The sequence below is a fragment of the Talpa europaea genome, assembly GCF_964194135.1.
Source record: "Talpa europaea genome assembly, chromosome: 2".
In the NCBI taxonomy this organism is placed as follows: Eukaryota; Metazoa; Chordata; class Mammalia; order Eulipotyphla; family Talpidae; genus Talpa; species Talpa europaea.
Genome location: NC_140068.1, coordinates 9,720,725 through 9,748,341, shown reverse-complemented (window position 1 = coordinate 9,748,341; position 27,617 = coordinate 9,720,725). Strand labels below are relative to the sequence as shown.

The following is a 27,617-nucleotide window of genomic DNA, read 5'->3' as shown; positions in this document are numbered from 1 at the left end:
ATGATCATTCCAACCACCCAGACTGTTATGTACCATGATCAGTTCCACGCTGTGTGTAACAGAATCAGAGAAGAAAACCCTGAAGGTCTGTCACAAAGTGATACAGAAGAGCACCCTTATTGGGTTCTGAACTGTACTCATTTCAGTTAAAAGTTTAATTTAATGGTGTTTCCTCATCTTGTCCTTCACATTTGATTTTCTTTGTTTCCAATTTCTTAAACATAGTCATCAGAAGGGGCTGGGGGAGATGTTGCTGGGGCCCCAGGAGGGCCCACCCATTTCTGGCTCTGAGTAATTGCGTAGGCCCTCTAATCTCACGTGCTTATAAACTGGGGGGGAACTTAAACATCAGGCAGTGGTGAGGGAAGTAACAATGACCTTCATCTGACATCTGCATCTGGCCTGAGGAGAATTTGCAGGATAACTTCTTTCAACCTCTTTTCTCCACTTCGCTGACCCAGGGATACAGCATAAATACACCCGTGACTAAGGAGCAGGTGTCAGGGGAGCACCCCTGCATGGCCCGGCTGGCTCCCTCTGAACCCCCAGTCTCCAGCCCATCAGACCCACGGGCATGTGCAGGAACCAGTGGCTCAGAGGATGTGAGGCCCACATGACACAGGAGGCCACAGGGGAGCTCAGAGGAACAAGAGCACACACCGCACAATGACTAAGATCATCAGGGCTGTTCCAGACAATGGTTCTGAAAGGATGGCCCTGCACAAATAACGTCTCAACACCTGGGGCTCGTCAGAAATGCTGATTTTACATGCCCCACCCACCTCAGACCTGCTGAATCAGAAATCTGTTTGAATAAGTTTTCCAGGTGATTCTCTGTACCCCAAAGTTTGAAAACCATTAACTAGCCCGTTATTAAAACACATAGTATCTTGATAAGGAAATTAAAACACTAATTATACCTTAAATTATCATCAAGGACTTGAATATGTGAAGGCATTAGGATATGAAAATTGTTTCATCCCCACTGAACATTCACTTCAACACAAAAGATGTGTAGATAAAGCTAATCCGTCCTTTTGTTGGTGTTTACTTTCTACATAATGTGCTGTGAGAGTTTAACATGCTAAATGACTCAAACTTCATAATTCCATTTAGGAGAGAATCAAGACCTCAACAATTCATATAGAAATAATAACCACCCGAGGGGTCAGGAACTTAAAATCAGCTGCCACGCTGCCAGTGTTCATCTTCTGGGCGGGATGCAGGGAGGGTGGCACCTTCTGTGGGGCAGGTGGCAGCAAGTCTGACTCACAGGCAGAGCGGGGAGGGACCTGGCGTGGTGGCAGATGGTGAGCAGGCTTGTAAGCCCCGGTCTACACTAATCTGGATGGAAATCGCCACCACCACCCACAGAAGTGGCTTAATTATTGAAGGGGAGGAAGAAGACAGAGGCAAGCAATGAAGGCCGATGGCCTCCGCCAGGGCAGTAACCGGTGCGGTCAATACATAATACTGGGCTAAAGGCCAAAGCATCCGCAGATGCAGGGCAGCCTGAATGTCAAGGGCTGCAGGAAAAACCCGCACTCCTTTTCTGGCTCAGGCACTAATTAGCTTCTGAGAACGAGGACATTATATCTGACCTAAACGGGCCTCTGTGCTTTTATTGTAAATTGAGGTGACTGGACTCTATGATCCTTGAGGACTGCCGCAGTCCCAAGATTCTAGTTTTCTAATACGATGTTTTATCATGTGTTGAAAACTTTTCTATTAAACGTCATGGCCACAAGTCAATGATCAACCGCAAAAGACACCCACAATCTAGCACCCACTTCCTTAGGACCACTGTCCAAAAGGAATCATGAACAGTCATTCCACAGCAACTCTCAGACTGTCCTCATGGGTAAGCCATGCTTCAGGGCGCCACGTGGGCGCTACACTCTTTGGGTCTTAATCGTCATCCAATCTGTGAGAAAACATCCTTCTTTTCCATATTTGTTGTTGCATGTAAGTTCTTGTTTCTTTCATCTGATGAGGAAACATAATATTCTCTAAAAAATGATTTATAAGGAGACGCAAATTTCACGGAAGCCTTACATACTGGAAACACAAAGGTAGAAAATAGATAGGAGCTGGAGACTAACCTCTTTCCTGTGGCATTGGAGACTGGCTCAAGGCAGGATGGGAACTGGATTCTGACTGGCTCCCAGGTGGCTGAGGAGGCATCTGACTGCCTGTAAGACACAGGAGGGGAGGTGGGGCGGGGGACCCTTTGCGTTATTACTGCGATTGTGTAAAACCAAGACAGCGACATTGACTTAATCTTTATGAATCACAAAAGGTGCAGCCCCACATAGAAAAGACACAGTTCAAAATTGTGGTATTTCACCCTTTTTGGTAAAACGAAGAAACATGCATAGGTGTGTTCAGCAAAAGGCCTGGGGGAAGAGCGCAGTGTTTTACTGAGTTCCCAAGTTCACCCGTAGGTGGAGTCTCCTGACACCCACGTCAGTGCAGCGACAGGAAATGCAAGGCGAGTGAAGGAAACTCAGTCCTCCTGAGTTTGTACTAGTCCCTGTGCGGGCAGCATGTAGGGTGTCCAACAAGTTTTTATCGGTCATTTCACTCAATATAGCAACATCAACCCATTTCTTCAAAACCTCTATAATTGTTCAATCAGAGATTTAACACAAACTTTGGAGAAAATTATTGCATTATTATAAAAATTATTAAAAATGTATATTATTATAAAAGAAGGAAAATATTCTGCATCTCTTCTGATCTTAGGCAGCTCTCTGATCTCCATTCAATGCTTGCTCAGTTTGCCTTTTCAAACTATAACATAAGCTCCTTGAGACAGGAATCAAGTCTTTCACGATCTTAATTCCTCCATTTGCATAACAAATATTTAATAAATCTTTGTTATTCAGTGGCCCTTAATCTGAGAATATGTATTGAAGGAAAAGATACTTATTATTTGATTAGTTAGAGACAATGAATCACAAGGAGGCAGGAGCTGGGATTTTGAAAATGAAGAATCATCAGAGGAACTGGATGATCTCAACCCACTTTCTGGCCCAGGGGCATAGGTGCATTTGGAGGGCCAAAAATACTATAGAATAAAAAAAGGCAGTTGGATTATTAGCACAACCCTTGGGGCACTAGCTTTCATGGCCTGAGGACTATGCTATTTAATCTTGTAGCTGTCCCATTGCTAAGATATATCGTAAAGAAATAAATGTACACACACACACACCCTCCCTCCTGCGTGGCCCCTCTGTATGGAAGTCCATGATCGTGCCAGACCAGGCTAACTGCTCTGACCGCAGAGAACCTACTATTCTGCAGTCTGATAGTGTCCACAGCAGCCCAGGGCAACACAGGAGATGAAGGTGCTCAGAGACCACCCACCCAGCTGTGAAGGGCAGAGCCTAGTGTTTTGCGCTGAACCACCACCAGCTCGTGTTGCCAGCCCTGGCATCTCTGTTGGGTCCGGTGGGAGGGCAGGCCAGCCCAGCATGGGCTGAGTTGCTACAGTCTCTTGAACCACTGCTTATATTCTTAATTCTAATAACAGTGCTATCTGTGACAGCAAGGGAGGCAGGAGGGAGATTTCCCACTGAGAAGATAGGTATAAACAGTTATTAAATATGACTGAAAATTCTGAAATCGATTTTGGGACTAATTTAGGCCCTTCACTTTCAAAAGGTAAAGTCTCTGAACGCACTTGTGAGTGTCCACTCTTAAGCCCAGAGATGCAGTGCAACTGCCAGGAGTTGCTCTAAAGTTACAGCCACACAGGAAGGAGACCCAGATGGAAGTAAAGGATAGCTGACCAATCATCAAGTCTTAGACATTGGCAGTTCATTAGTATCAGTATCAAATAATTAAATGTTACATTCTGGAGCAAAACAATTTCAAGGGTAAACACTGGGCCTCAAGTTGGCGACATACACACCAGGGTCTATGTCCACTCTGGGTCATGTGCTCCCTAGGAAACACCCAGAGGCTCCCAGCCTCCCGTCCATTTAGACAGTCACAGCAGCTGGACTCAAACACTGACTTTTGAAAATGTCACTGGGGAATCAGCTGCAGTAACGCAGTAAGTGTTTCCATTATGATGATGGCTTCTGCCTACAGACTGGGCTCAGAGACGCCTGATGGTAAAAACAAACAGTAATTCTAGTTAACACGGGCACCACCACTTATCCTATGCACGCCCGAGGCTCTGCTCTGCTATACAATATTTCAAGTACAAATAAAAAGGGCTGCAAGAAATCCTTCTCATGAATTCATAAGATACTACCACATCTAAGCATCACCACTGTGCCTGGTGCAGTTGGAAGAAATCTTCTTAAAGCAATGAGAAAATTCACTTCTTCAGCCTGCCCTATAAAGAAACAAACAGGAGTCTTTTTATGGGAAAGAGATTTGCCCAAATTGTTTCAAATTCTCCATTTTCCTTTATTCCGTCTTCCCATCAACAGTTCCACAGTTAGTAAGAAATATCTTCCTCCTCTAAGCACAGGGAGAAGCAGGGTCACAGCAGATGATGACAGGGAAAGTCTGAGAAATCAGCGCAGGACTCTCATCTGGATCCATGCTCCACACACAGAAGACGGCTCCGAGCCCTTTGCTTCAAGTCAGTGAACATCTTTCAAACCCTGGGTTTTTATGACACACCTGTCTGTCATAAGCAAAATCTTTGTATCAAACGAAGTTTGGTAACTTTGAAAAGAGAATGTTGGCAGGCACAGCAAACGACCCAACTCCACCAGCAGCTTCAACATTAAAACCGAGTCTGAAAGAAGTGTGATGTTTTGGCCTTGCCTATCACTATGTCAGTGCCACGGGAAACATTACACCGGGGAAAACTATTCTACGCCACAGGCCCATCTGCTTGTTTATGTGTCAATGCTATATTGTTTTTGATCATAATGGCTACGATTGATAATGGTTTTATAACAGTGGTTACCACAGTGTAACATCCATTGAGGCTAGTCTTCCCCACCCCCTCCTTGAAAGTGTTTCCTAGCATGTTTTTTTCTTCTACATGAACTTTGTTATCAACATGTTTAACTATATGAAACAGATTAATATTTTTACTGGGATTACATCAATATTATAAAAGAACTTAAGGAGAATTGATGACTTGCCTTCATCCTATTCAGGAATAGGATTATCTTTCGTTTGTTCAAGTTTTGTTTACTTTTCTTTCAGGTACATAGAAATTCTGCACATTTTATGTTAGATTTATTTCTACGCATTTAATCTTTGTTGTTATTACAAGTGATACTTTCTCTACCATTATGTCTTTTAACTGTTTGACTGTGTATAGGAAGACTATTGCTTTAACTTTCTATCCTGCAACAGCACAACATCCTACTAGTTTGAGGTCATCTATCACTGTCTTTCTGTGGTTTTCTAAGTGTGCTGGTGTACGGTCTATAGGTCGAGGCAGTTTTGGTTATTCTATGCCCACTCTATGCCTCTGTGTTCTCTTGTCCAATATCTCCAGAGTATCGCTGAATGGTGGTGGAGAGTGGGTCTCCTTACTTCATCTTAGTGAAAGTGTCTCTTGAGCCGCCACTACATAAGACACTGATTCTAAAGTTCAGGTGTATCCTCTTTACCCTGTTGAGAAAGCATCCTTCCCAATGCTATTTCCTTAAATGTTTTCACCATGACTGAGTATTGAATTTTAGTAAAGGAGATATTTTTCCATAAAGCTATTGATGGGGTATATATTAATGGAGTTCATACTGAACCAACCTTGCATTCCTGGACTAATTCACTTAAATGTGGCACATGATTTTTTTAATGGACAGTTAGGTTCTGTTCGCTCATTTTTTCTTTACAATTTTTACACAGGGATAGGTTTTGACAGGAAATTTTCTAATTAAAAATAGCTTTATAGAATTGGATCAAGATAATCATAAAACTAAACAAAATTTTTAGTAATAAAACATCGTGATTTAATATATAACACAAATGGGAGGAAACAGACTGACATGTATATGTCTGGTTAATTAGCACACACTAGTAACTATATATATGTATAAGACACACACATATAGTTACTATACATAACTGTATTGTATATCTATATATAATATATAGTAACTATATAACTATATATAACTAGTATAACTATATAGTTATACTAGTAACCATATAGTGTTTAACTATAACTATTTAAATAATTATACAAGTAACGATAACTCCCAGGGAATGGACTGAGGCACAAAGGGATTTAGGTTGGAATACTTTCTGAAGCAAGATGGTGGGGCAGTCAGTGCCAACAAGTACTATAGGGAGACACATTATTAACACTTGTTCTTACTTTACTTCTCTATTTATTCTCTGAATCACTTTGCCAGAATTTAAATTTCACAGGACAGCAAGTTCTGTATCTTTTATTCCTTGCTACACCTCTTGATCCAGACATACAGTCAGCAATGAGGAAACGGCTGGTGAGTGTGTGGCTGACAACTCCAGAGCCCAATCCCACAGAGCTGGCCGACCAGATCTTTCTAAGTCAGCAGTAACCATGCAGATTTATCTTGTTATTCTAGATCAGGAGTGGGCAAACTTCTTCTGTAAATTGCCAGATAGTAAATATTTTAGGATTTGCAGGCCATATGTTCTGTCACAACTGTTCAATTCATGTTACAGTGCAAAAGCAGCCATCCATGAGCAAAGCAATGTAAGTAAAACTTTATTCACAAAAAACAGGTGGTAAGATGGACTTGGCCCCCAGGGAAGTGCGCTGATCCCTGTTCTAAGTGAAAATACCAGTTAAAAAAAATTTAGGGACACTTGCTCAAAAAGCTAATGAAGGGTCTCCCTGGTGGCACAGCAGGTTGAGCGCAGCGCTGTGAAGTTGTCCGCAGCCTCTGCAGTGCCGGTCCAATTCCCGGCTGCCAGGGAGATGCCCACATGGCGTGGCAGGCTCTCCTATCTCACTCGCTGCTCCCCTTGGCAATGTATTTTGGTCCTTCTGCCTGTTCTGCTCCCTGCTCTCTCTCTGGTGAATTCTCTCGCCCTCCCATGCCTTTGGCTTGTACCCCAGTGCTTATATAAATAAATCTTAAAAAAAAAAAAGCTAATGAACATCAAATAGTATTTATTAGCAAGAGGAATGACATATAAACCTGACACTGTCCCGTATTTATTAGAAAGGCCGACATAAATAAAGGTCAGTAACATCACTGGTTTATGCCCTCTTCAGCCAGATCTAGTATAGGATATACTGGATTCCTTAGCCCTTAGTGTAAGCACAGTTCTAGGAATTAAGTGGCAAGAGCATTGATTTAAGTAGGTAAATTTTTAGATAATTACTTGCAACAGTTTTATTTTCCCAACTCTTTTTTTTTTTTTGGCCAGGCCAAAACAAACAAATCAGAATTATTGATCAAGTAAGTTGCATGCTACCACCTTTGTGCTGGGGTGGCAGAGAATGAACCATGAGACGAATAGGATTCCCACATTAATTTGTTATTGAGGCCAAAGCTTCCTCTGGGTTAATTCCTTTCTAAATTACTATAGTATGCAAACACAGGAACTTAATTGTAAGAAAAAGTAACTCTTTGACTACAACAGCCTCTGGCAAACAAATCATTTGCCCCCCTTTTAAGTAATATTATACTCTCTATGTATGATATTTGTAGGTAAAGAAACACTCAAAAGTTCCATTTTCCAAAAGCTGCAGTGGCCAGAGAAAAAAGCACTTCTTCCTTTCAGTGTTGCAGATGAAGAATTAACTTAGGGCATCCCGGGTGGGTGGCGTAGAGGGTTGAGTGCAGCGCTGTGAAGCTGTCCACAGCCTCTGCAGTGCAGGTTCGATTTCTGGTTGGCCAGGGAGATATCCACATGGCGCAGCAAACCTCTCCTGTGTTTTCGGTCCATCTGTCCTGCTCTGTCTCTGGTGAATTCTCTCACCTTCCTGCATCTATGGCCTGTACCCAGTTCTTGTATAAATAAATCTTAAAAAAAAAAAAAAAAAACTTAGGATGGATTTGGTTATCCAAGATGGAATATTGATACAATTCGTGTGGAAAATCTAGTTTGAATGCCAGATGCTACTTAATCTCATCTTTCCAGGGAAACTTTCCCTCCCTCCTGTTTTACCACATTAGCTGACTCTGGGCAAAAGTGGATAGAGCAACCTCCAGAAGAAAGACGTCTTTGCCTTACAAGTTCTCAGGTAAACTGGAGGTGGTTTCACTAGAATATAAAAAATGAAGAACAACACTAAGTGTTCCCTATGCATGAAGCTATGTCCTAAGTGCTATTTCCCCATTAGCAATTCTAGAGGACTAGCTTTTTATAACTCATGTGACATGGTAAGCCACAGAAATGTGGGCAATTTTGTCTGCCCATCTTCCTTGATGAGGACTCAGGGTGCCTGGAGATCATGACGTGTTTTGTGACAAAGGCCTGGTTCTTACTATCAATTCCTTGATATTAACAAGGGTGATGCTGGTGTACAGTTAGAAAAATTAAGGTCTGTGAATTCACTTGATAAAGTATCCGCTGTGTTTATTGTTGAATTCTGAGAAGAAATGAGGATTACTTTCAGTCGTTAACAGCACTGCTCTGACATTCTTTGCCTGGAGCGCTGCTACAAAATCAACAGGTATTTCAGAGTTTTTGGCAATCAGTAATTGAATTAGTCTTCTAACTCTTCAAAAATTCTTGTTCCTGGGTTTCAGAACCAAAAAAATGCACCCAAAATAACAAATTCTGTGGTGTCACTAATGCAGGAAAGTCACAGTCACAGCTGCCAATTACCAACATGTCCTGTCAAGATGGACCATCCCCTGCGTGTCACTCTGGTGGTTCTTCTGTAGGGTCCCAGATAGAGACAGTGGGTGCTTCCGATACAGCCACATGCTTGCTTTGGTGTGGAAATCAGCTCTTCCCGAATCATTAGAAGAGAACGGCTCTCACCTGCTGCAGCCTGGCTGACAGTTCCTCTGGAGGCTCCATTTCTTATTTCCAGCCAATCCTGCTGGCAAGAGTTGTTACTTCTTCCTGTGGGCTGTATTCACAGAAGTTATTCTTTCATTTCTGAGACGTGAAGTACTGAGTTTGGATCTTTTCTTCTGCCGTGATGACAAACACGATTTGTTAAGAGGTGACATTGGTGGACTCCCCGTCTGTGGAAATTACTTAACAGCTAATCTGAGTGGCACCCGAGTGGAGGGTGGGAAGGTAACCCAAGCAACCAGGCTTCAACAGTGGCTGTTTTCTTGAGTGAACCTGTGTAAAGGGCAGGAATGGACCACTGTGCAGGTTTTCTGATCCCATGCAGACCGGGTAAAGGAAGTGTCAGAGTCCTCAGTGGTTTTTTGCAGGTCTTTTATTGGGGTTCACCAGGCATATGGCAGGCAGGGGTGCTGGCTGGGGGGCCGGGAGGCTGGCAGGCCTCCCAGCCCCCAGCAAGTCTTCACTCTATCTGGGCTCTTTGGCGTTCGTTCTGCTGCTTCTCGGCTTCTCTTTCTGCTTCTGCTTCGGCTTCTCTTTAGGCTGTTGGCGTCCCCATGATGCTGCCCTTAAAAGCACAGTCTCAGCCCAGGTGAATCTCATCTACCTCTGCCCACACCCTATTCCAGGTGCCCGCCATCAGGCATGTATTCAGGACAAGGATCCATCATCTATCCTGATGGCGGGAGGGCAGAAAAGCCTGACATTTTTCCTTACCCTACAACCAGAAATACCTGATGCCTAGTGGCAACGGGATGGGTGAAAAACAAGCTTTTAAAAACCCATCAAATGTTCCAGTCTTGGGAATTTATTTAGATGAGTTAGAAGATCCACCGGTTTACGCTGAGGACAGACAGCATCTTTCCGTCAGCGTCTTGCATTTCCTGTGCTTTCCTCACGCTCAGGTACAAACAGTAGGCTGACTGTTCAGATGCTTAAACTAGGGAACCTGCTCAGGCCCAACTTCATGGCACAGACAACAGTTTACCTGCTGCACCTGAGTGCGGATGCGCAGTGCTGACGACTGCTGTTTGGTGCTTTGAATCGGCCCTTACTCTGACCAGAGGGGACGGTCCGGGCGTGGCGGGTGGGAGGGGCAGCTGTGAACTAACCCTCCCTCCATTTCAGGAATGCACAACAGAAAGTCGCTCTCCACCTCGGCGCCCCCTAAATGGCAGTGCGGAAGCACAGCAGCTGGTCCACCCACCTGAGAGAATTTAGCTCGTGCCTTGGAAGACAAGCCCTTCTAAGGCTTTTGGCTCAAAAGTGCATTCAAAACTGAGTTTTTCCTAAAACCTCACCCACCGTGTAGTGGACGTGCGGCCCAGGACTCACAACATCGATGCATCAGGACTCAGAGGCACATCTGACCTGTGTACCTAGAGCAATTAAGGGGATGAAGAAATCCTCACAATGCCCAGGGCCTCACAGAACCCTGACAGGGCCGCGTACCAGTGTTTGAACAGGCAAACATCTGCTGGATTAAGCTTTCGACTGTTCCCCAACTGTGGTCTGAGGTTATAAGCCTCTTCATTAACCTCTGAGCTCAAGCTGCTACAAAGCCCCCCACTTAACGACTGAAAACAGCGGAGCTAGAGCATTCTGTGAGGACTGAGGCTGCACCGGGGGTGGCTCCAAATGCTATGGGGTTTTGCGATCTATTTTTATCACAAAGACCAACTTGTTATCATATATCATTATTTCATCTGGCTCACTGAACTCAAACCAGAATTTTTCCAGTTTCCCTCTTTTATTAAATACACTAAAGCTACTGAAGGTCCTTCACATGGAGGTCAGTGTGTTACTTTGTCTGATTACCTGAAACTCATTAAAGGGAACTCAAGAAACCCAGCACTCTCGCCAGGCAGGCAGCTAGCCAGGGACCAAAGGCCAAACGGACTCTGGGCTTTGCTTCTTGGGTCACTACAAGCTGTGGTCAAAGACAAAGTAGAACCCTGAAACCTTGTGGACAGGAGAGTCTCAGCACTGAAATAAAACATCTTCAGGCTGGAGCTCCCCAAGGGGCCCGGAGGCTGAGGGAAGGAGGCGTTTCTGATTTTGCCCAGGCTTTCCGTCCTGCCCCCAGCTGGGTCCAAGCAACTGGTCTCACCTGGCCAGAACCACGCTGCTCCCACTCCAGTGGGCGCACGTGGCCTTCACTCCACCGCCAATCTGGCGGAGTAAAACTGTTTCTTTCGGGTGGGAGGGGGGAATAATGGTCACTAAATAAAAGACAAGATTCTAGGGGGAGTCCCTCGACTCCAGTTAACTTTAGTGTGAAGAGAGAAACAGGTAACATGATCAGGAGTGTGACCTGGCTTAAGGCAGGAGCCACTCCCCCCCAACCCCAACCCCGGGAGCCCTGGGGGTCTCTGGCGCTGTCCCCTGAAGGTCAGACACACTGAAACACCAGCTCCCCACTGAAAGCTGCTCACAGTCCTTTCAGCATTCTTGGAATTTCGCGCCCTGTTCAGGTGCTTTAAAGCCCAGGAATACATCCAAAGGTCTTTAGGTTCAGAAATTCCCTGGGGTGGGGGGCACCTGTGCTTGGATACAGCCTATTTCAACTATCCTCCCTCCACCAGAAGTCCGGAATCACTGTTCGCTGTCATCTCAAAGAAACGGGCGGCTTCTGAGCTTGACTCAGGAACGCTCACGACACACAATGCAGAGCAGCCAGCTCTGTTCTAATCCTTGCTCTGAGGTAAGGTAAGAGGCAGGGGAGGGGAAACCAAACAGAGCAGGCAGTTTCTATTTCTCTCACTAGGACAAATTAATAAAAACAAAACCTAATTTCCCCCACTCTTACCCATTCTCGTTCCTCCTCAATATTTTCCTTCTTTCTAAGATTCTTTTTTTGTTTGAGAAGCTTAATATTTGGCTGCCTTCTGAAGAAATGGGTATAGTGACAGATGAAAGACTTGTATTCATCGTGTAATTCAGAATAAGGGAAAAAAATCGACTGCTGTGCATTTAAGATTCTAACAACCTTGCAATTTTGTACAGTCGTTTTCCCCACCCGTTCTTTTGAAGAAATCTGCTTTTATTCTGTTAATAACTAACCACAGTTGCAGCAGCATGGATCCGATTAGCAGTTCTCACGGTACAAAGGGGAGAGGGGAAAGCTGTGAACAGGCTGCCAATTTGTCCACCTGGCCCAGGAGAACGATTAGACGCCTTCTTCCCGCTCGAGCCCTCTCTCTCCTGTCCACACAGGCAGGCCCTTTGAAAGCCGCGACCCTTTCTTCCCTTGAATAAAAGTTTCGCTAGCCTCCATCCTCAGTCACCAATTTCTCATCCTGGGTCCCCACGTTGGAACAGCTCCCGACTAGGAGCTACTGAAAGCACCTCAACGGTGCTCACGCCTAGGAGGCCCTCCCGCCGAGGACACAGGACACAGGCGTGGGGCACAGGTGTCCCCTACAGGCCGGGGGCTGCTTCCCAGCAGGGTGGGACCCAGGGTCAGCCCACGGGCATTTTTATGATGCCCCTGGTTACGAGATGAGGTAGGAAAGGATACACAGTTTGAGGGTTAAATGCTAGAATATGAGGAAAACAGAATATACACTTGAAAATGGCGCCACATCACAGCCGTGTGGTTTCTGTGCACTTTCTATTAGATATGGACGTAAGGGTCAACTGATACACTAAAATGGTATCACATTTTCTAGAAGTCTTTAAAAATTCACTGGGTTTGCAATTACATTGAGGAGTGCTTCATCATATGATAAAACTTAGTATTTGTAAATCCTAAAAACAACTTTTAAGAGTAGAGAGACAGAAAGCTAAAGCACTGTATCATGCTAAAGAATAACAAAACCCACAAAGGTTCCTGAGTTGAAAGCCCTGTGTTCTAAACCCCTGTGCAGCCAATGCTTTCCCTTTATTATTTTAATTGAAAAGACCTGCGGGGCTGCAGGCTCCCACAGGTGCCTCTCAGGGGCCGGGGCTGGCCAGGCCAGGGCCTGGCGGGTGGGCCCAGGCTGCATGGACGTGTACTGTTATGGGGTCAGCCTGAGCAGTGAGCTACAGATCTGGCAACACAGAGAGGGAGGGAGGAAGGAAGACGTCGCGCCTCATCTTCACATGTTCTTGACCAACCAATCCTTTTATCTCAGATTTTAGGTAAATGTTCAGCAAGTACACTTTTGAAATACCTCTTCTTCACAAATAGACTTTTTCCTTTTTCCTGTCATGGAGATGATTCACATGTTGCTGAACCCAAATTCCAGTCACTAGCTAATATCTCACAACACAAGTGCTGACAGTGGCTACTTGGTAAGTGGGATTATATGGGTAAATGATAAATCTTCTCCAGAGTCAATCTGTTCTTCTTGGCCATCTTCTTTGAAGATGGTGTTGGTTGCTAATAACAGATGTTTATTAAAAACAATGACATAATGAAAAAATTGGATATTAGACAATTCTAGAACTTTGCTACCACATTTTCCTGGCACAATTTTTGTGGGGGGTGGGTGAGGAGCAGGCAGGGCATATCCATGGGGAGCTCTGGCCACTGCATTTCAGGCTCTATGAAATTTTCAGGGGACAGAAAATAAAATAACTTGTGGTAGTCAAACATTTTTCAGGATGGAGGTAAGTAGAATGATCCATGAATAGTAGAACACTGTTCAGCCTGTAGAAGGGAAGGTTATGTAAGTTATCAGTGTTAGAACTTTCTTTTCTCGAATTCCAGCTTATTCCAAGAACTGTGAGCTCTTTAATCTGGCCAACATTTGCTGAGTGCTTTAACTTGCCAGCACTTACTGGTTCTTGGCACCTGGGATCAAAAGGAAGCAAATCAATGCCCGCCAGCCAGAGGCTCCAGGATAGCTGGAGTGCTGGTGGGGGAGGGTGTGTCAGTGGGACTTTGCAAGGAAAGGACACTGGCCCTCGGTGTTGAAAGATAAGTGTGACCTTGCCAGGCTGGTAAGAGGCAGGATGGCTCTTCCAGACAAAAGGAATTCAACTGTAGGAGCAAAAATATGGCAGAGTCATGACCAGTAATACTTAAACAGAGAGCACTGAACGAGTTTCGTCTGTTCACGTCTAGTAAAAAGCAACACTTCAACAGTGAAACTGCACTGCGATTTGGCTCTGTGAAAATATCCTTCTGCCATTTTTTTCAAGTAGAATTTACATGGCATGATTGTTATATTTGATGCGAAATGGTTTAAAGGAACAATTGTGAAAGTAAAGGATTCTATCACTAACTGAATCAGGCTTGAGAACAGAGCAGTTATATTATCACAATGTTATTTTCAAATGGTGACATTACAATTTCAATTGAACTACAAATCTATTTATAGAAAGGCTGAAAATGGTAATATGCTGCCCTAAAAAATGAAGTATTTTCACCTAAATTTTTCATTACCAATACTGTAAGATCACAGCTGAGAATGCCAGCTCTCTTCCACAGCAGGTCCTTGGAACACTTCCAGGAAAGTCTCAGCCATATTTTAGAAACACTTTCCTGGCCTGGGTTCTAGGACCACATTCTCCTGCTTCTCCACTTGAGCCATGAGCAGCTCCTTTTCCTGCCCACGCCTTCTACATTTTTGAGTGCACTGGTCGTTCTCTGGATTCCCGATGACTCATAAAGTTACTTCCCCAGCCTAAATCTCTATGAAGCCAGAGTCTTCTTAAAACCAGCTGCTTATTCAAAATCTCCCTCCGAATAATAAAGGGCATCTCCATTATAACATGTTCAAAACCAAACTCTTAATCCTCCCCCTTCACACACCAGGTTCTTTCCTTCGTCTTCCACTCTAGGGAACCACCGTTTACCAACTTCTTGGATCAAAACCCTTCCACCCCCGCAACAACTACCCACGTATCCAGCCATAACCAACTCTGCCCTGGCTGCAGAGGAGCCCCCTAGCAGCCTCCCTGACTCCACCCTGGCTCCCATCTCCAAGTGCTGGCTCCCCCTCAACAGCCAGAAGGGTCCTCAGAAAGCAGACGGGAGTTTGCCATTCCCGCCTCTCTGCCTTCCCGGCCTTCCCGTCACTTCGGGTGAATTCCGAACTCCAAATCATAACCTAGCCAGCCCACCACACACTGACTTCCCCTCCCCACTCTACTCCAGGCCCCGTGACTCCCTATGAGCATCCCCTGCAGGCCCCGGTACACCCAGCACAGCACCCATGAGAGCCTGGTGCTCCCTCGGGGATCAGCCAACACCTCTACCCGCCATGCCCGTGGCTCGCTCTGCCCTTCACCCATGTCTTGCTCGGTATTGGTTTCTAAGAGACACCTCCCATAATCACGCCTATCTAAAGCAACAACCTGATACCCCTCCCCTTCAATAAATTATTTTCTTGGTTGTCTATTTCCTGTCTTTCCACGAGAATTTAAGTTTCCTGAGGGCAGGGCGCTTTATCTTTTATGCCCCCAGTTCCAAGCACTGCAGCACAGCTGCATTTAGTATTGTGCTGATTCATGGGTAAAAGAAGAGGATGATAAATTGAGGACAATGAGCAACTGGGCTAGTCGGCCTTCCTCTTGAAATCACCTGATTTATCCAATAGTGAGAGTGCAACATGCTACTTAAAAAACAGTCCAATGAATTAATGCCTCTGGCACCCTCAGCAAGGTCACACTCCTGGCACTCAGCCATATGCGTTTAATGTAGCCTGCAAATACAAACCCCTGTGTCACTTTCTGTTTGGAAGAGAGAATATCAACATTAACAGTCGCCGGTTATATCATTTATAAACATGCAGATGTGGATTATTAAAGATTAATGCACTTTAGGATTGGTGTCGGCATTCCGTTTGTCTCATGCCGAAACCAATTCTGCTCTTCATTAGTCAGTGACAACCCACGTCACCCTGTTATGGGAGAGGAATCAGAGGTGCAAGTGTGTGAACTGAGAAGAACTGAGGAAACTGATCGGTGAGACACTGAATGGCTGTAATCGATCGGCGCGTCGCGTGCTGGCCGGGCCAGGCAGGGACACAGCGAGGCCCATCCCCCCAGACAGGCACTAACTCCCCTTGGGAGGGTCAGTGACTGAGTCAGAAGAGCATGAGGTCGGCTGCAGGCACTCCCTGGCAATAAGCGCAGCTCATTTTACACCATTTTCCAAAATGCAAATGATTTTTGATTTTTTAAGATTTATTTGTGCATACAAGAACCGGGGTACAGGCCAGAGGTGTGGGGGGTGAGAGGATTCACCAGAGACAGAGTGGGGAACAGAACAGGCAGACCGACTGAAATACACTGCTGAGGGGAGCAGCGGGCGAGACAGGAGAGGTCTGTTGCACCATGTGGGTATTTTCCTGGCCGGCCGGGGATCGAACCTGAGCTGCAGATCCTGCGGACAGCTTCACAGCGCTGCGCTCAACCGCCTGCACCATCAAAATGATTTTTGAAACTTTTCCTTTCAAGCTAAGAGGAGCTGGTGAGAGCTTGGCACCCTCCGTCCTCATTCCTGGAGGGCAGCTTCTCCGGCAGGTAGGTGCCAACGGTGTTTCCACAGTGGTGGTCACTGCTGATTCTGGAGTCGGCAACACTTGGTTAAAATGAGTTCAGAGCAGCGAATAGACTCAGTTCAAAAATAGGAGGAGCAAACAAAGCTTAGAAGTGCTTCTTCAGTGAAGTGTGTAAAAATAAACACTGGAGAAGGGGGTGGACGGGGAGCCTCTGGACCGTGCACACAAACACTGAGAGGGGAGCAAAGCCAACTGGGGGTGTGTATTTTGAGAAAATCTGAATATTCTCTTTTCTCAATGTAGGAGAAGGGCCTAATTTAAAATATGTTGGAAGGAAAACCGTGTGGGTGCTTTTGGAAAACAGAAGAAATCTCACCCCCCACTCTGAGAAGCCCACTGGGTCAGCAGGACCTCTGAAGGTGACCCGTGAACCCAAGTTCTGGGTTTCTGTGCCCTGGTCTTGACTTCAAGTCACCTTGGCATCTACATAACAGGGTCACATCCCTCCAGAAGACAAAACATGCTGCCTTCCGTGTTCCTGAGCACCATTTGGAAAGGATCTGAAATGACTGTTTTGTGTGGCACACAAATATTTTACTTTGTAAGGGAAAACACACTGGCTGGAGTTCCCTCCGGTTGGTGGACGTGCTGAAACAGTGCTTCGGGGCTGCTATGGATGAGGCGCACGGGCACATCAACGGCTTTCTGTGTGGAAGCATCTTCACCTGCTCTGCCTGCCAACAGGCACACTCTCCGGCCAGCTGTCGCAGGCACATCATTCTGAGAGAAGCCAAAAAGGAGCTGTGGAGAGACACTTTAGAACAAGATTCCCAGGTAGGGGGGCAACACAGGCTTCCAGAGGGGCCTTGTCACTGTGCATGATGCCGTCTGAGGGGTCCCACCATGTATGCAAGAGGGTAGCCGCAGAGTCACACGGAATCACTGGTGATTTTTAACAAGAAGGGTAAGTTCAAGGCGAAAGATGCCCTTCCTGCGGCGGGTCAGCCTGCGCTCAGGGGAGGGGTGACGAGATGGAGCACCTGATGGGTGCGGATCTTGATAAATTAGACTAGGAACTATCATTTCCTCTCAGGAAAATCCTTCCTGTTCACTCCAGCCCATGACTAACTCCTAAGTGCAACTCATTTTTCTCTTTCCGATTAGCGCAACCTTCCAGAATCCGCTTGTCTGAATGTCAAATTAAGCAAGAAAATTAGTTTTCTGACCAGAAGATCTTCTTGTTGTGTCTGCATCAGCTCATCTAGAAAGAGCAGCACCCACCTGCTGAGTGGAGGTGGGACAGGGTGAGCACTCTCTGAGGGGAGCTGCCCAAAGACATTTTTTCCTTATTTAATCGGATTCATGTCATCCTTTTTGGAATTCATTCTTTTAGTGTCTCAGGTTTCCCAGAGAGGCAGAGTCACAGTGGCTAGGTGGCACGCTGGACACATCACTCCCATCCAAGACCTGACGTGCTGACTCTCAAGGGCATCAGGCGTTGCTACCTGGCCATCGAGGCTCCCTGAGACTGGAAGGGCCCCGATTGCAAAGCCATTTCTACAAGCTCTTACAAGCTGTGACCATCTCCAAAGGACAGCAACCTCGGCGACTTGCCAGCCATGAATCTTCACATGAAGGGGCTGGGAGCATCCAAAGCTGGGGCTTCGGGGAGGCTCCCTGGAGACAGCGCCATCCCTGGGGCCTGCAGAGGTGCTGGGGGAGCAGTTGGCTGGGGTGGGGGGGAGTAGTGAGGGCAATGCTTGAAAGATTAATGAAGGACTTCTTTGCACCTCACCTTACTTCCCCTTCCAGCCTCTCCCTCTCGACACTCACTCCCAGTCTGGGGGTGCCCGGGGTGAGGGCAGACACTGCAAACAGCACAGGGTACACTTGAAAAGCAGGCGTTTCACCATGATATTTGAGGACAGATGCTGTTTTCAATCTGTCTTCTCACATTACACACCTAGTGCCACATAAGAAAAACACTGGCGATGGGACAAATGTCTGTCATCGGGACACGAATATGATTATTGGATTTTGTATCTTTGTCTTAATCTATTACAGCCAATAGGCCTTCTGCAGTCAGATGAAAGTGACCTGACTCCACAAAGCTGAACCTGCTACAAGCCCAAATGCTGGAGGAAGCAAGGGGGAAATCTGATCAGGAATGTACAGACCTCTGCTAAGCAAACAGACAACATCTGACGTTCTTATAAACACAAGTGGGCTTTGCACAGCATTGCCATCACCATCCCCCATTGTACATTCACCCTTCTTAATATTTAAACACTGTTGCTGCTTCCAGCTCAGGGAGGGAAAAGGCTGACAAAAGCCTTTGGCCAATAAAATACAAATAAGTTGACTTATTTACATTTTTGCTTTGTTAGTAAACTGCAATGGTCGGCTCTGGAGGCAAGACAAGTGAAATTAGCATCCACTAAACCTTCTGGCAACAGCGGTTGTGCTGTGTCAGCTTCCACACGCGTTGGGAGGAACCAGGCCCTGTGGACCTGCACCATCCTCTCAGCGCCAACAGTTCCTGCTCCCTGAACCATGACAAAGAGCCCTGGGTGCGGCCCCGGCTCAAAGTGATGTCACAGTGTGATGGCTCTTGTATTAGAAGTAGGCAACGTGTCCCAGGCCATCGAGGTTAACGTCGACAGCTCCCGACTTAGCTGTGCTTCATTTATACATGCACCCTAACCATCAAAAATAGGGAGAGATTTCCTTTCTTTCTCTAAATGTGAATACATGGGCATGAAGAGGAGAGAGAAATGAAAATAAGTAAAAACAAGAAAACGCAGACTGCGCGGGAGTGTCCAGGACACGCCGCTATTCCCAGACGCTTGGTTAGGCTGGGTTGGTTAGGCTGGGTGCGCACGGCTGAGTTTTCACCTTTTCACTGGAGACAGCTCAGGGCTGGGGCCAGTACCGCGCAATCTGAGAGTCCACTGGGCCATGTTGTCTGCACTACCACAGCAGACCTCCTCCTGTTCCCCGCGAGAGTGCAGGAAGGACAGCCCTGCTGAGGGAGGGCTGGGCAGGAGCCCCAGGAGCCCCTCTGCGGTACCCGCAGAGCCGGTGAGGCAGCTGCAGCCTGACAGGAGGGCAGCCCTGCAGTGGGTGGAGAAACGCTTCACAGGCAGGAGACAGATCAGCCATTCGGGGCGCTTTACTGGGTGTGTTTATCTCCCTTTGTGATGCTTCTCATTAGTTGTCAACTTCATTTACCAGGGCAGAGATGGAGAAAAATGACTGCTCTTTCTCCATAACCCTGGGGGAAAGGAACACCCCCCAGCACCCTCCCACTCACCCCACATACATTTTAGCTTCCCGGCCTGGCTATCAGCTATACAACAGCTGTGCATTTTAACAATGACTTGCTGGAGAGACACTGATGGACAGAGCCGAGTGACACAAGGAGATGCAGCAGAAGCCATTGCGCAGGGCGGTAACGGCAGAGAAGTGAAGTCAGAAAAAAAAGGCAGGGCTAGGAAGGGAGGGAGGAGAGAAGAGAAAGTCAAAGGCCACACACAGAAAAATCAGGGGAAATTCCAAACAGATGTTCCCAGGGCAGCAATGCGAGCATCACGCCCTGGCTGGGCTCTACTGGCATTTCTGCCTCATTGGTACAAACTCAGGAGCAAAGGAAGGGGAACTGTAAGCTGTCCTGGGACAAATGCGTAGGTGAACAAACCATCAAAATAAGGACTAGAGATGAGAAAACGGGGAGGTGAGATTACTAAATGGGCTGCATTCTTCTCCAAGGGACAGTATCTTTGCATTTAATTAAATAAAAAAAATCAAATTTAAAATATCAATTTTATGATCATGCCTGTGTGGTTTTATTATGTATGATCAAGTTCACACAAATACATTAAAAAAGCAAAAAAGAAGGACATCTCGGTTAGGTGGAGGGAAGTAGAAGAGAAATCTCGGCTTGGTGGAGGGAAGTAGAAGAGAAATAGAGGACCCAAATATATTTCAACAAAACCTGAACAACTTCTAACAAAAGTATTTTAGCACCGTATAAAGTTTGGAAAGTGTATCGATCAGAAACATAGTTTGGAATGTCCCTGGGCTTAGGTGGGGGACAGGATGGAGAAAGAGGTAGAATCGGGGCTCAAGTCAAGGCCGGTGGTGACAGGCCAAGAGGCCAGGACAGGGTGCCAAGAGCACTGTGGCTCCTTGTATGCGCCCCGGCCCCAGGAGAACTTCCCTGGGGCCCACAGCCCTGTCCAGTGAGCAGCCCGGTAACCAGCAGGAGGCTAAACAGTCAAGGCCACTGACAAGGTGGTGCGGTTGGCAGATGCTGTCCTAATACAGCAAAAATGCAAGAAATAGCCCGGGATTCTGAACTGCCACTGTGTGTAGATTTGACACTAGACTGCCCTTCCATCACAGCCAGAGAAACCCATCTGCTGTGGAGGGTTCTAGATGCTTACCTAATGCTTGTCTTCTGGTCTTCTCTTTACCTTCCCAGATAAAACCCCCCGAAAGAGCCACCACTGACCTATCTTCTTTTTCAAGTTGGAAGAAAAATGGATTCAACTTAGGAAAACATCTTACACCTTAATAGCTAGCTCTAGCAATCTTGTGGAATAACTCAGGGCAGCAAGGCACCACTGGAAACCGATAGACAGGCCTTCTGAACTGGGCGAGAAGACTGCCAGACTGAGAAGATGACTCGCTGTCCCACCAGCTGAGCAGCTGTGGACAATGATTACCACGGACAAGCCTGAGGCCTCGGTTTGAATACTGTCAGTCACTCGTGTGCGCTGAACACTTGCCACATGTCTGCTCTAGGCCTATTCCCCATTCACCTCTAGGGAGTAAAGTTGGTATCTTTACAGATGCAGAAACTGGGTACGGAGGGATTTATAAGCTCGCCCGAGGCTACATAGCTAGTAAGTGGCTATACGATAGGTAGGATCGGGTGATATGAAAGTCCGTCCAGTTCAGACGGACATAGTGTGAAATTCCACTGGGAAGAAGGCGTGCAAACGCCGACCTGCTTATCAGGTTTCCTAAGCGGTGGTAACTGCTCCTAACACTGACAGTAAGAAATGTTCTCTGTGCCATGTTTTATGTCATTTTGTTACATTAAGGCTTTACACGCAGGAAAGACAGTCATGGATTTATCTGAACAGCATGCCTCCAAACTCAGAGCAAAAGAACTTTGCTGCGTCCTTTCTTCCCTGTCCTAAATTCCACTGAGGAGTTCCATCAAGCACCACGTGGAAGGAAGCAGGGACATGAAAATGCAGGCCTTGGGCAGCAAGCATTTCTGACACATGTCTGGAAAAGAAACTACATACTTCAAACATTTCTAAGAAAGCTGAAAGCTTTTTATTAAAAGCTCACTTCCCCAAGAAGATGGCAGAGAGATGCAGGTTCCCTGCAGTCCCTGTGGAGGACAGGCCTTGTTTGTGCACACAGGACACAGAGGGCAACACTGACCAGTGTTGCCCACCCCGAGAACACTCGTGCAGGACGCTGAGCCCAGCCACAGTCACATGAGGGTCCCCACAGAGCGAGCCCTGCCCCCCCAGGATGGGGCATTGCATGTTCAAAGGGAGCTCATTTGTGGGTTCTATATTCTGTGCTGCATCAAAATCCAAACAGTGAAATAAAAGTGTCAAAATTCTCATTTGGTTTATGTGATAAACATGTATGAAAATCATCAGATTTGTGGAGCACCCAGGGATGTTAAATGGAAAAAACGTCGATATCTTTCTATCTCAGAAGAGTTTTCATTTAGGTAATGAAGGAAAGTTCTTTTGACCAAATTCAGAAAGGAGTGAGTTCTTCCTGAACAGATAGGGACACCCTGACATTGAGGTAGGTGATGCCTAAGCCTCGATGTTGATGGGGTGCCTGTCACTTTAAAGAGGCTCAAGGCAGGTAAATCCAGGTTCTAGGATAACCCCTACGCAGATAAATATTTTTTAAGGAGAAGTAACATCAATATGCTTTTGCTAAAATGCACTTAAACTCTGGTTCTATTCAAAATACAGATGAATCTCGAAATGTAACATGCAGTCAAGAAGCACGCTGCTCAAGACCACGCCTGGAGACCACCTGGGCCAACCAGCCTGTCCTGGCGCCTGCCGGATGCCCAGCTGACTCCGAGCGCAGCCATGCTTACACGCCCATGAGTGCCTAGGCTTGGAGGGCACACTTAGTATATGCCACACTAAAAACGATCCGTCCCCACAAAGCTCGAAGCTGAAAACAAACCATTAGACTCCATAAATATTTGTAATAAAATCCTCTAAAAACCTCCCAAAACGAACAAAAAAAAATTATTTAAAAAAATTCCCAGAAAATTCAAGGCAGAAAAGGACTCAGGCATCGAGTAAGCAAGGGACATGCTGGTCCACACAGACTGGGCTGTCCAGTCTGAGCAGAAGGGAGGTTACTTACTCTATGCTTGTGTTTCCTAATTTGCACGTTACCTATGTTCACATACACATATGTACATAGATTTACATATATGAAAATTCCCATAATAAACTTTTTAAATATAAAAGGAATAAGGGGGGGAAAGAGTAAAATTACCACCTGTACTTTCAAGATAATAAATTACTAGAAAATTTATCAGTGGTACCGCAGCGATTCTGAGAGCGCAGTGGAAAGCGCTTTCTGGCCGCCTATGGCACGTTAGCAGAGGTTACACAAGAGGGTCACATTCAGTTTGCTCATGAGGAGTTAATTGTTTGGATGGATGACATTTGATACAAGAAAGCTGGGTGAGAATGAGGCCAGTGACAAGCAAATAGCCCCACGCACAAAATAAAGGAAGCCTGACTACTGAGCTCCAGCGAACGTGGGCGCTAGTAATGTGAATTCCTGATATCAAACTGGAAGGTAAGAGTTGTGTCAGTGACCAGGCCACGTTGGATGTGTGCGAGTAAATGAATAATGACAAGCAAAAACACCAAAAATATTTTAGAAAGTAACTGTCATGGTATAAATGAAGTAGAACCATGAAAACTGAGGACAATACTAGGTGAGATCATCTCCCTAGTGGCATTTGCCAGGAGAGGCTCTTTTCTAACAGACTTATTCCAAAACATATGTCGAGAGAATCATTTTCTGGCAGAGGTTAAGGTAAATGTGCAAATCAAAGCAACAGGTGATTTTTATCAAGCAGGTTTTGGATTCATTAGCTGAATGTCTGTAGGAACTGGGACTCCTTCCTGCTTTGGTGATAACTCACCACGTTCTGCTCTTAAACACGGTCCCATCACTAGATTAAAAAAAATAAAGTCATGGAATGCACGTGGCTGCTGATGAACAGTAGGTCTCTCTCTGTTAATGGGTAAAATAATAATTGGTAAGAGAGTGAATACCTGGAATACTTGCGGGGGAAATCGGGCCCGATCGGGACTGGTTGCTTCCTACAGGCGAGCCCACAGGAGAAGGCGAAGGGCCGCCAGGGATGCTGGAGAGGTGGGGGGAGGCGTGCGGAGAGAAAGGCGACTGGGCTGGGTTGCTCTGATCCCCCTGGCTGCTCGTGGACCCGGATGCGCTGACGGCTGAGCTCAGAGTGGCTTCCGTTCCCGTGGGCAGGTCATCGATGGAGCCAGACAGGTCCTGGGAAAGAGAGGAAGAAAGAGAGAGCATGTACTGATGGCACACACATCTGAGGCCAGCGCCCGGGCAGAAGGTTATCTGATCATCATACCAAGTTCCATCCAGCGGTGGGAGGCTCTCAGGATAACACTCCAAATTCAGAGCATGGCCACTCGTTAATAGAAGACCTTACTGTGGTCTCATACATGAACCCCTGAGATCCTATCTGTCTCTAAAAAGTGATGCACCCCTTTCACAAAACCCCCCAGCAGCTTTTCTCTGAGCTGTCAAGTACCCAGTTCAACAACCTATTCACAGCAGCACAGGAAACAGGTCTGGGTGGGGGCTCACCCTGAGAACAGAAGGCTGGGACTGAAATGGTCAGTCCTATAAATGGAAAACTACAGGCTTTGGAAACTTCTATTTGCAAATAAACTCGGGGGGCATAGGCTGTCGAATTGCAAACTAGGATATTCTAAATAGCCTTCGAAATTTTAAACAAACCTTGTTTGAGAAATTCTTAACATATTAAGTAATTGCAAAAGTACTACAATGAAATAATAAAATAGAAATTATATTTTAATACAATATTGTGAAAATAAATCCATTTGAAGTTACACTGGCAAAAGCGAGTATTAATGCTATACCTTATTTGTAACGATTTCAAGCTAAACAATGTTTTAATCAATTTTAATGCCGCCCAATCTGATCATAACACCTCTAGGCAGTGAGTGTTGTTCACCTTTAGTAGAGAGAGAGAAACCAAAGGTCAAAGTCAGTTACTGTCCAAGGTTGTACTACTGAGGACAGGAGCATCTGCTAAAGGTGGGGCTGGGAGGATGAGAGAAGAGAAAGGCAAAAACTGTCTTTTTTACCCTCATCAGAATGAAAAGAACAAGTCCTTCCTTGTTGCTATGGCCTCAGAGCCCAGAACTGGGGGTGGGGGCTTGCCATAGGGCTCAGGAAGGAAGTTTGGGGCCGTCTGCATGGAGCTCACCCCAATGGCTTACAATGCGTGGCAGCCAAGGTCTGTGTGCTGTGAGTTCTATGGCTGAGTCACAGCCTAAGAGGGATTTGTCTTGATAATACTCTAGGACTAAATGTTGTAGTATGGGATCAGAAATACCTGGTATGTATGATTATACAGCACAATCCTAACTGATCTCTTCCACACATTCAATTTTACTGATGTTTCATTTTACTATACAACTTGGAACTGGGGCTTGTAAAATTGAGGCTTTGAAAGCTGACAGAGGGAAATGTGCAGAAAGAGACTAGGCCACGAGTGAGAAAGGGGAGACACGAGCTGGAGTGGGCTCTTCAGGGTACCCCAAATGTCCCAAAGCAAACTCAGAGCTAGAACCCAGTCTTCTAGAAAGTTTATGTTAATCATCTGTCAGATAATTAAAGCTCTTTTGAACAGCAAAACTGCCAATGATTAAAAAATACACTCTGAAGAACAGCTGATGAAGACCCTACCAAACTATGACGGCTATAGAAAAATAGTTTCCGGGGCTAAGAATACCTTTCTTAGTAAAATGGAGAACACGCTTCAAGGTCACAGAACTGTGATGAAGGAATAATAAACACAGCAGTGACAGGGCAGACGAATACCATCAACCCTAGAAAAGGCACCCTCAAATCTCCATACTCAAATGGGGCAAACTGAGTATTTCAGGGAGCAGAGAAAAAATAAATAAGTCTTCCTAGCTCACGGCACACGAGACACAGGCTTTGCATCCAATCTGTATTTATCTTGATGACTGGGGTCAACGACACTTTGACTCAAACTTCTGGAACTGAACACAGGTCTCAGGAAGCTGAGGACAGACAGGCCGGCTTTAAGCAAGGAACCTGCTCCACTGAGGGCAGAAGATGCTCAGGCTGGGCTGTGCATCCTTGGCTATGGATGTGCACATGCGCACACAGGCATGCTGGGCGAGGATGCCAGGGCCTGGGCCCACTCCTGCCCTAGGCTGCTTCTCAGAGTGCAGTCTCAGCCTGGAGGCAGACGGGTCATGGGTCATTCCCTCTGTGCCAGTGAGTGTCTGTCCCCAGGCATCCCCTTCCCATCCTAGGTGACCACCTCTCAGCCACGGAGGGAGGATGCAGCTCAAGGCCCCCACACTGTGGCTGCAGGCTAACAGCCCACCTGGGGGCTTGTGCTCTGCCCACAAGGTGAAAATTTTTAAATGGCTGGGGGAGGGGGAATGGGGGGGGAGGGCAGAGAGGGGCATCAAAAGAGTAGTATTTTGTGATCCAGAAAGTATATGGAATTCTAATTTCAGTGTCCATAAGGTTTTCCTGGAAGGAAACTTTCTCAGGACCAACTGTGGCTGCTTCAGTAACAATGAGGGCCGTTGTAACACAGACCTGGGCTCCTGCTTGAGCAGGGTCAGCACCTGGGAGCCTGATAGGAAGTCACTACTCTCTCTGCAGGTGACAGAATGACCAGGGACCCCCCACTGTGATGATGGCAGGGTTCCCTATCCAGTCACACTTTCTAACACCTGGCCTGTGGGCAGCAGCAGGAGTGGGTGCCAGATCCACCAGATAACACTCAGCTGAGAGGAAATGGCCTATTCATACTTCTTTAGAGGAAAGAATTTCCTGGTAGATAACGAGACATAAAACCACTCTCTCCCATTACACTACATATGGAATTAAACACAGAGAAGACAATATAGATTCAATTTCTTAAAAAAATCATCCACTGAAGTTAAATAATTTCATGTAAATCTTTCTTCATTTTAACCCCAAACTGTTACTTTAAATTTTTTTAAATTCTCTACTCGACCTATAGACTCTTTCCCTGTCCTCCCTTAAAATTCCACGATATGGTTGAGAACAGGACACGAGGGGTGTTAGTTATGAGGGCGTCATTCAAGCTGCAAAGGCACGAGAAACATTTCTGTTATTCAACCAGCCGATCAAGGAAATACCAAGAGAAAAATATAAAAACAGCAGCTTTCTCAGTGCTCACATGTCATCAGAATTTCAGTGCTGACTAGACCTCAGTGAAACAGCCGAGTAATAAAAAAGATGTAATTTCTATATTACTCTTAGACACACACGTAACTTTTATATGTAAATGAAAGAGGAATATTCCCACCCCGCAGATGTTTAGGGTATCCATATGCACAGCTATCTTAAAGCGGGTTAATAAAAGAAGTTCAACAGTGGTTTAAACATGCAGCCTAGTTAACAAAGAAGCTCTGTAACTAATACTCCTCTGGAGGACAATTCAGTCAGCAGGGCCCTGGCTATTCTTCTCGTGTAAGTACTATCAGATCTACGATGCCTGGCAAGAACAGAGAGCCCTCACTGCATCTCATTCGAAGCAAGGCACCTTCAAGCTACAGTGCTTCCATTTATCTTGCTGGAAGCCTGGCAGGTAAGGTAATTGCAGGGAGGACTCTTTTAAGGCGCTGGAGTCCCCCTACCCCACAGCATTCCTCACATCCTCCCCTACTTTGTGGAGGGAGGGATGGGGAGGCAAAGCCTACCCAGGCTCTGGCAAGGCAAATTCCATCTCAGGCCGTGACAATCTGATTTGGTAAAATCTGGCTCTCGGGTTGGGTTTCCAATGTCTGACAGCCCTCCAAACATTGAATACCTCGCAGCACCCAAAAATAATATAACTCCTACTCTCAATGG

At 46.0% G+C, this 27,617-nt stretch overlaps 1 protein-coding gene across 1 annotated transcript in view; it reads right to left on the bottom strand.

The window, feature by feature from the left end:
- ARID1B (AT-rich interaction domain 1B) overlaps positions 1-27,617 on the bottom strand; it is a gene marked incomplete at its 3' end in the record, with an annotated part of 355,694 nt that overhangs the window by 80,504 nt on the left and 247,573 nt on the right. Inside the window, exons 5-6 of the mRNA XM_084228519.1 lie at positions 23,738-23,981; positions 2,103-2,192 (exon numbers count right to left, since the gene is read on the bottom strand). Coding sequence (XP_084084645.1) covers positions 2,103-2,192; positions 23,738-23,981 — 334 coding nt within the window. The remainder of the gene's footprint in view (positions 1-2,102; positions 2,193-23,737; positions 23,982-27,617) is intronic.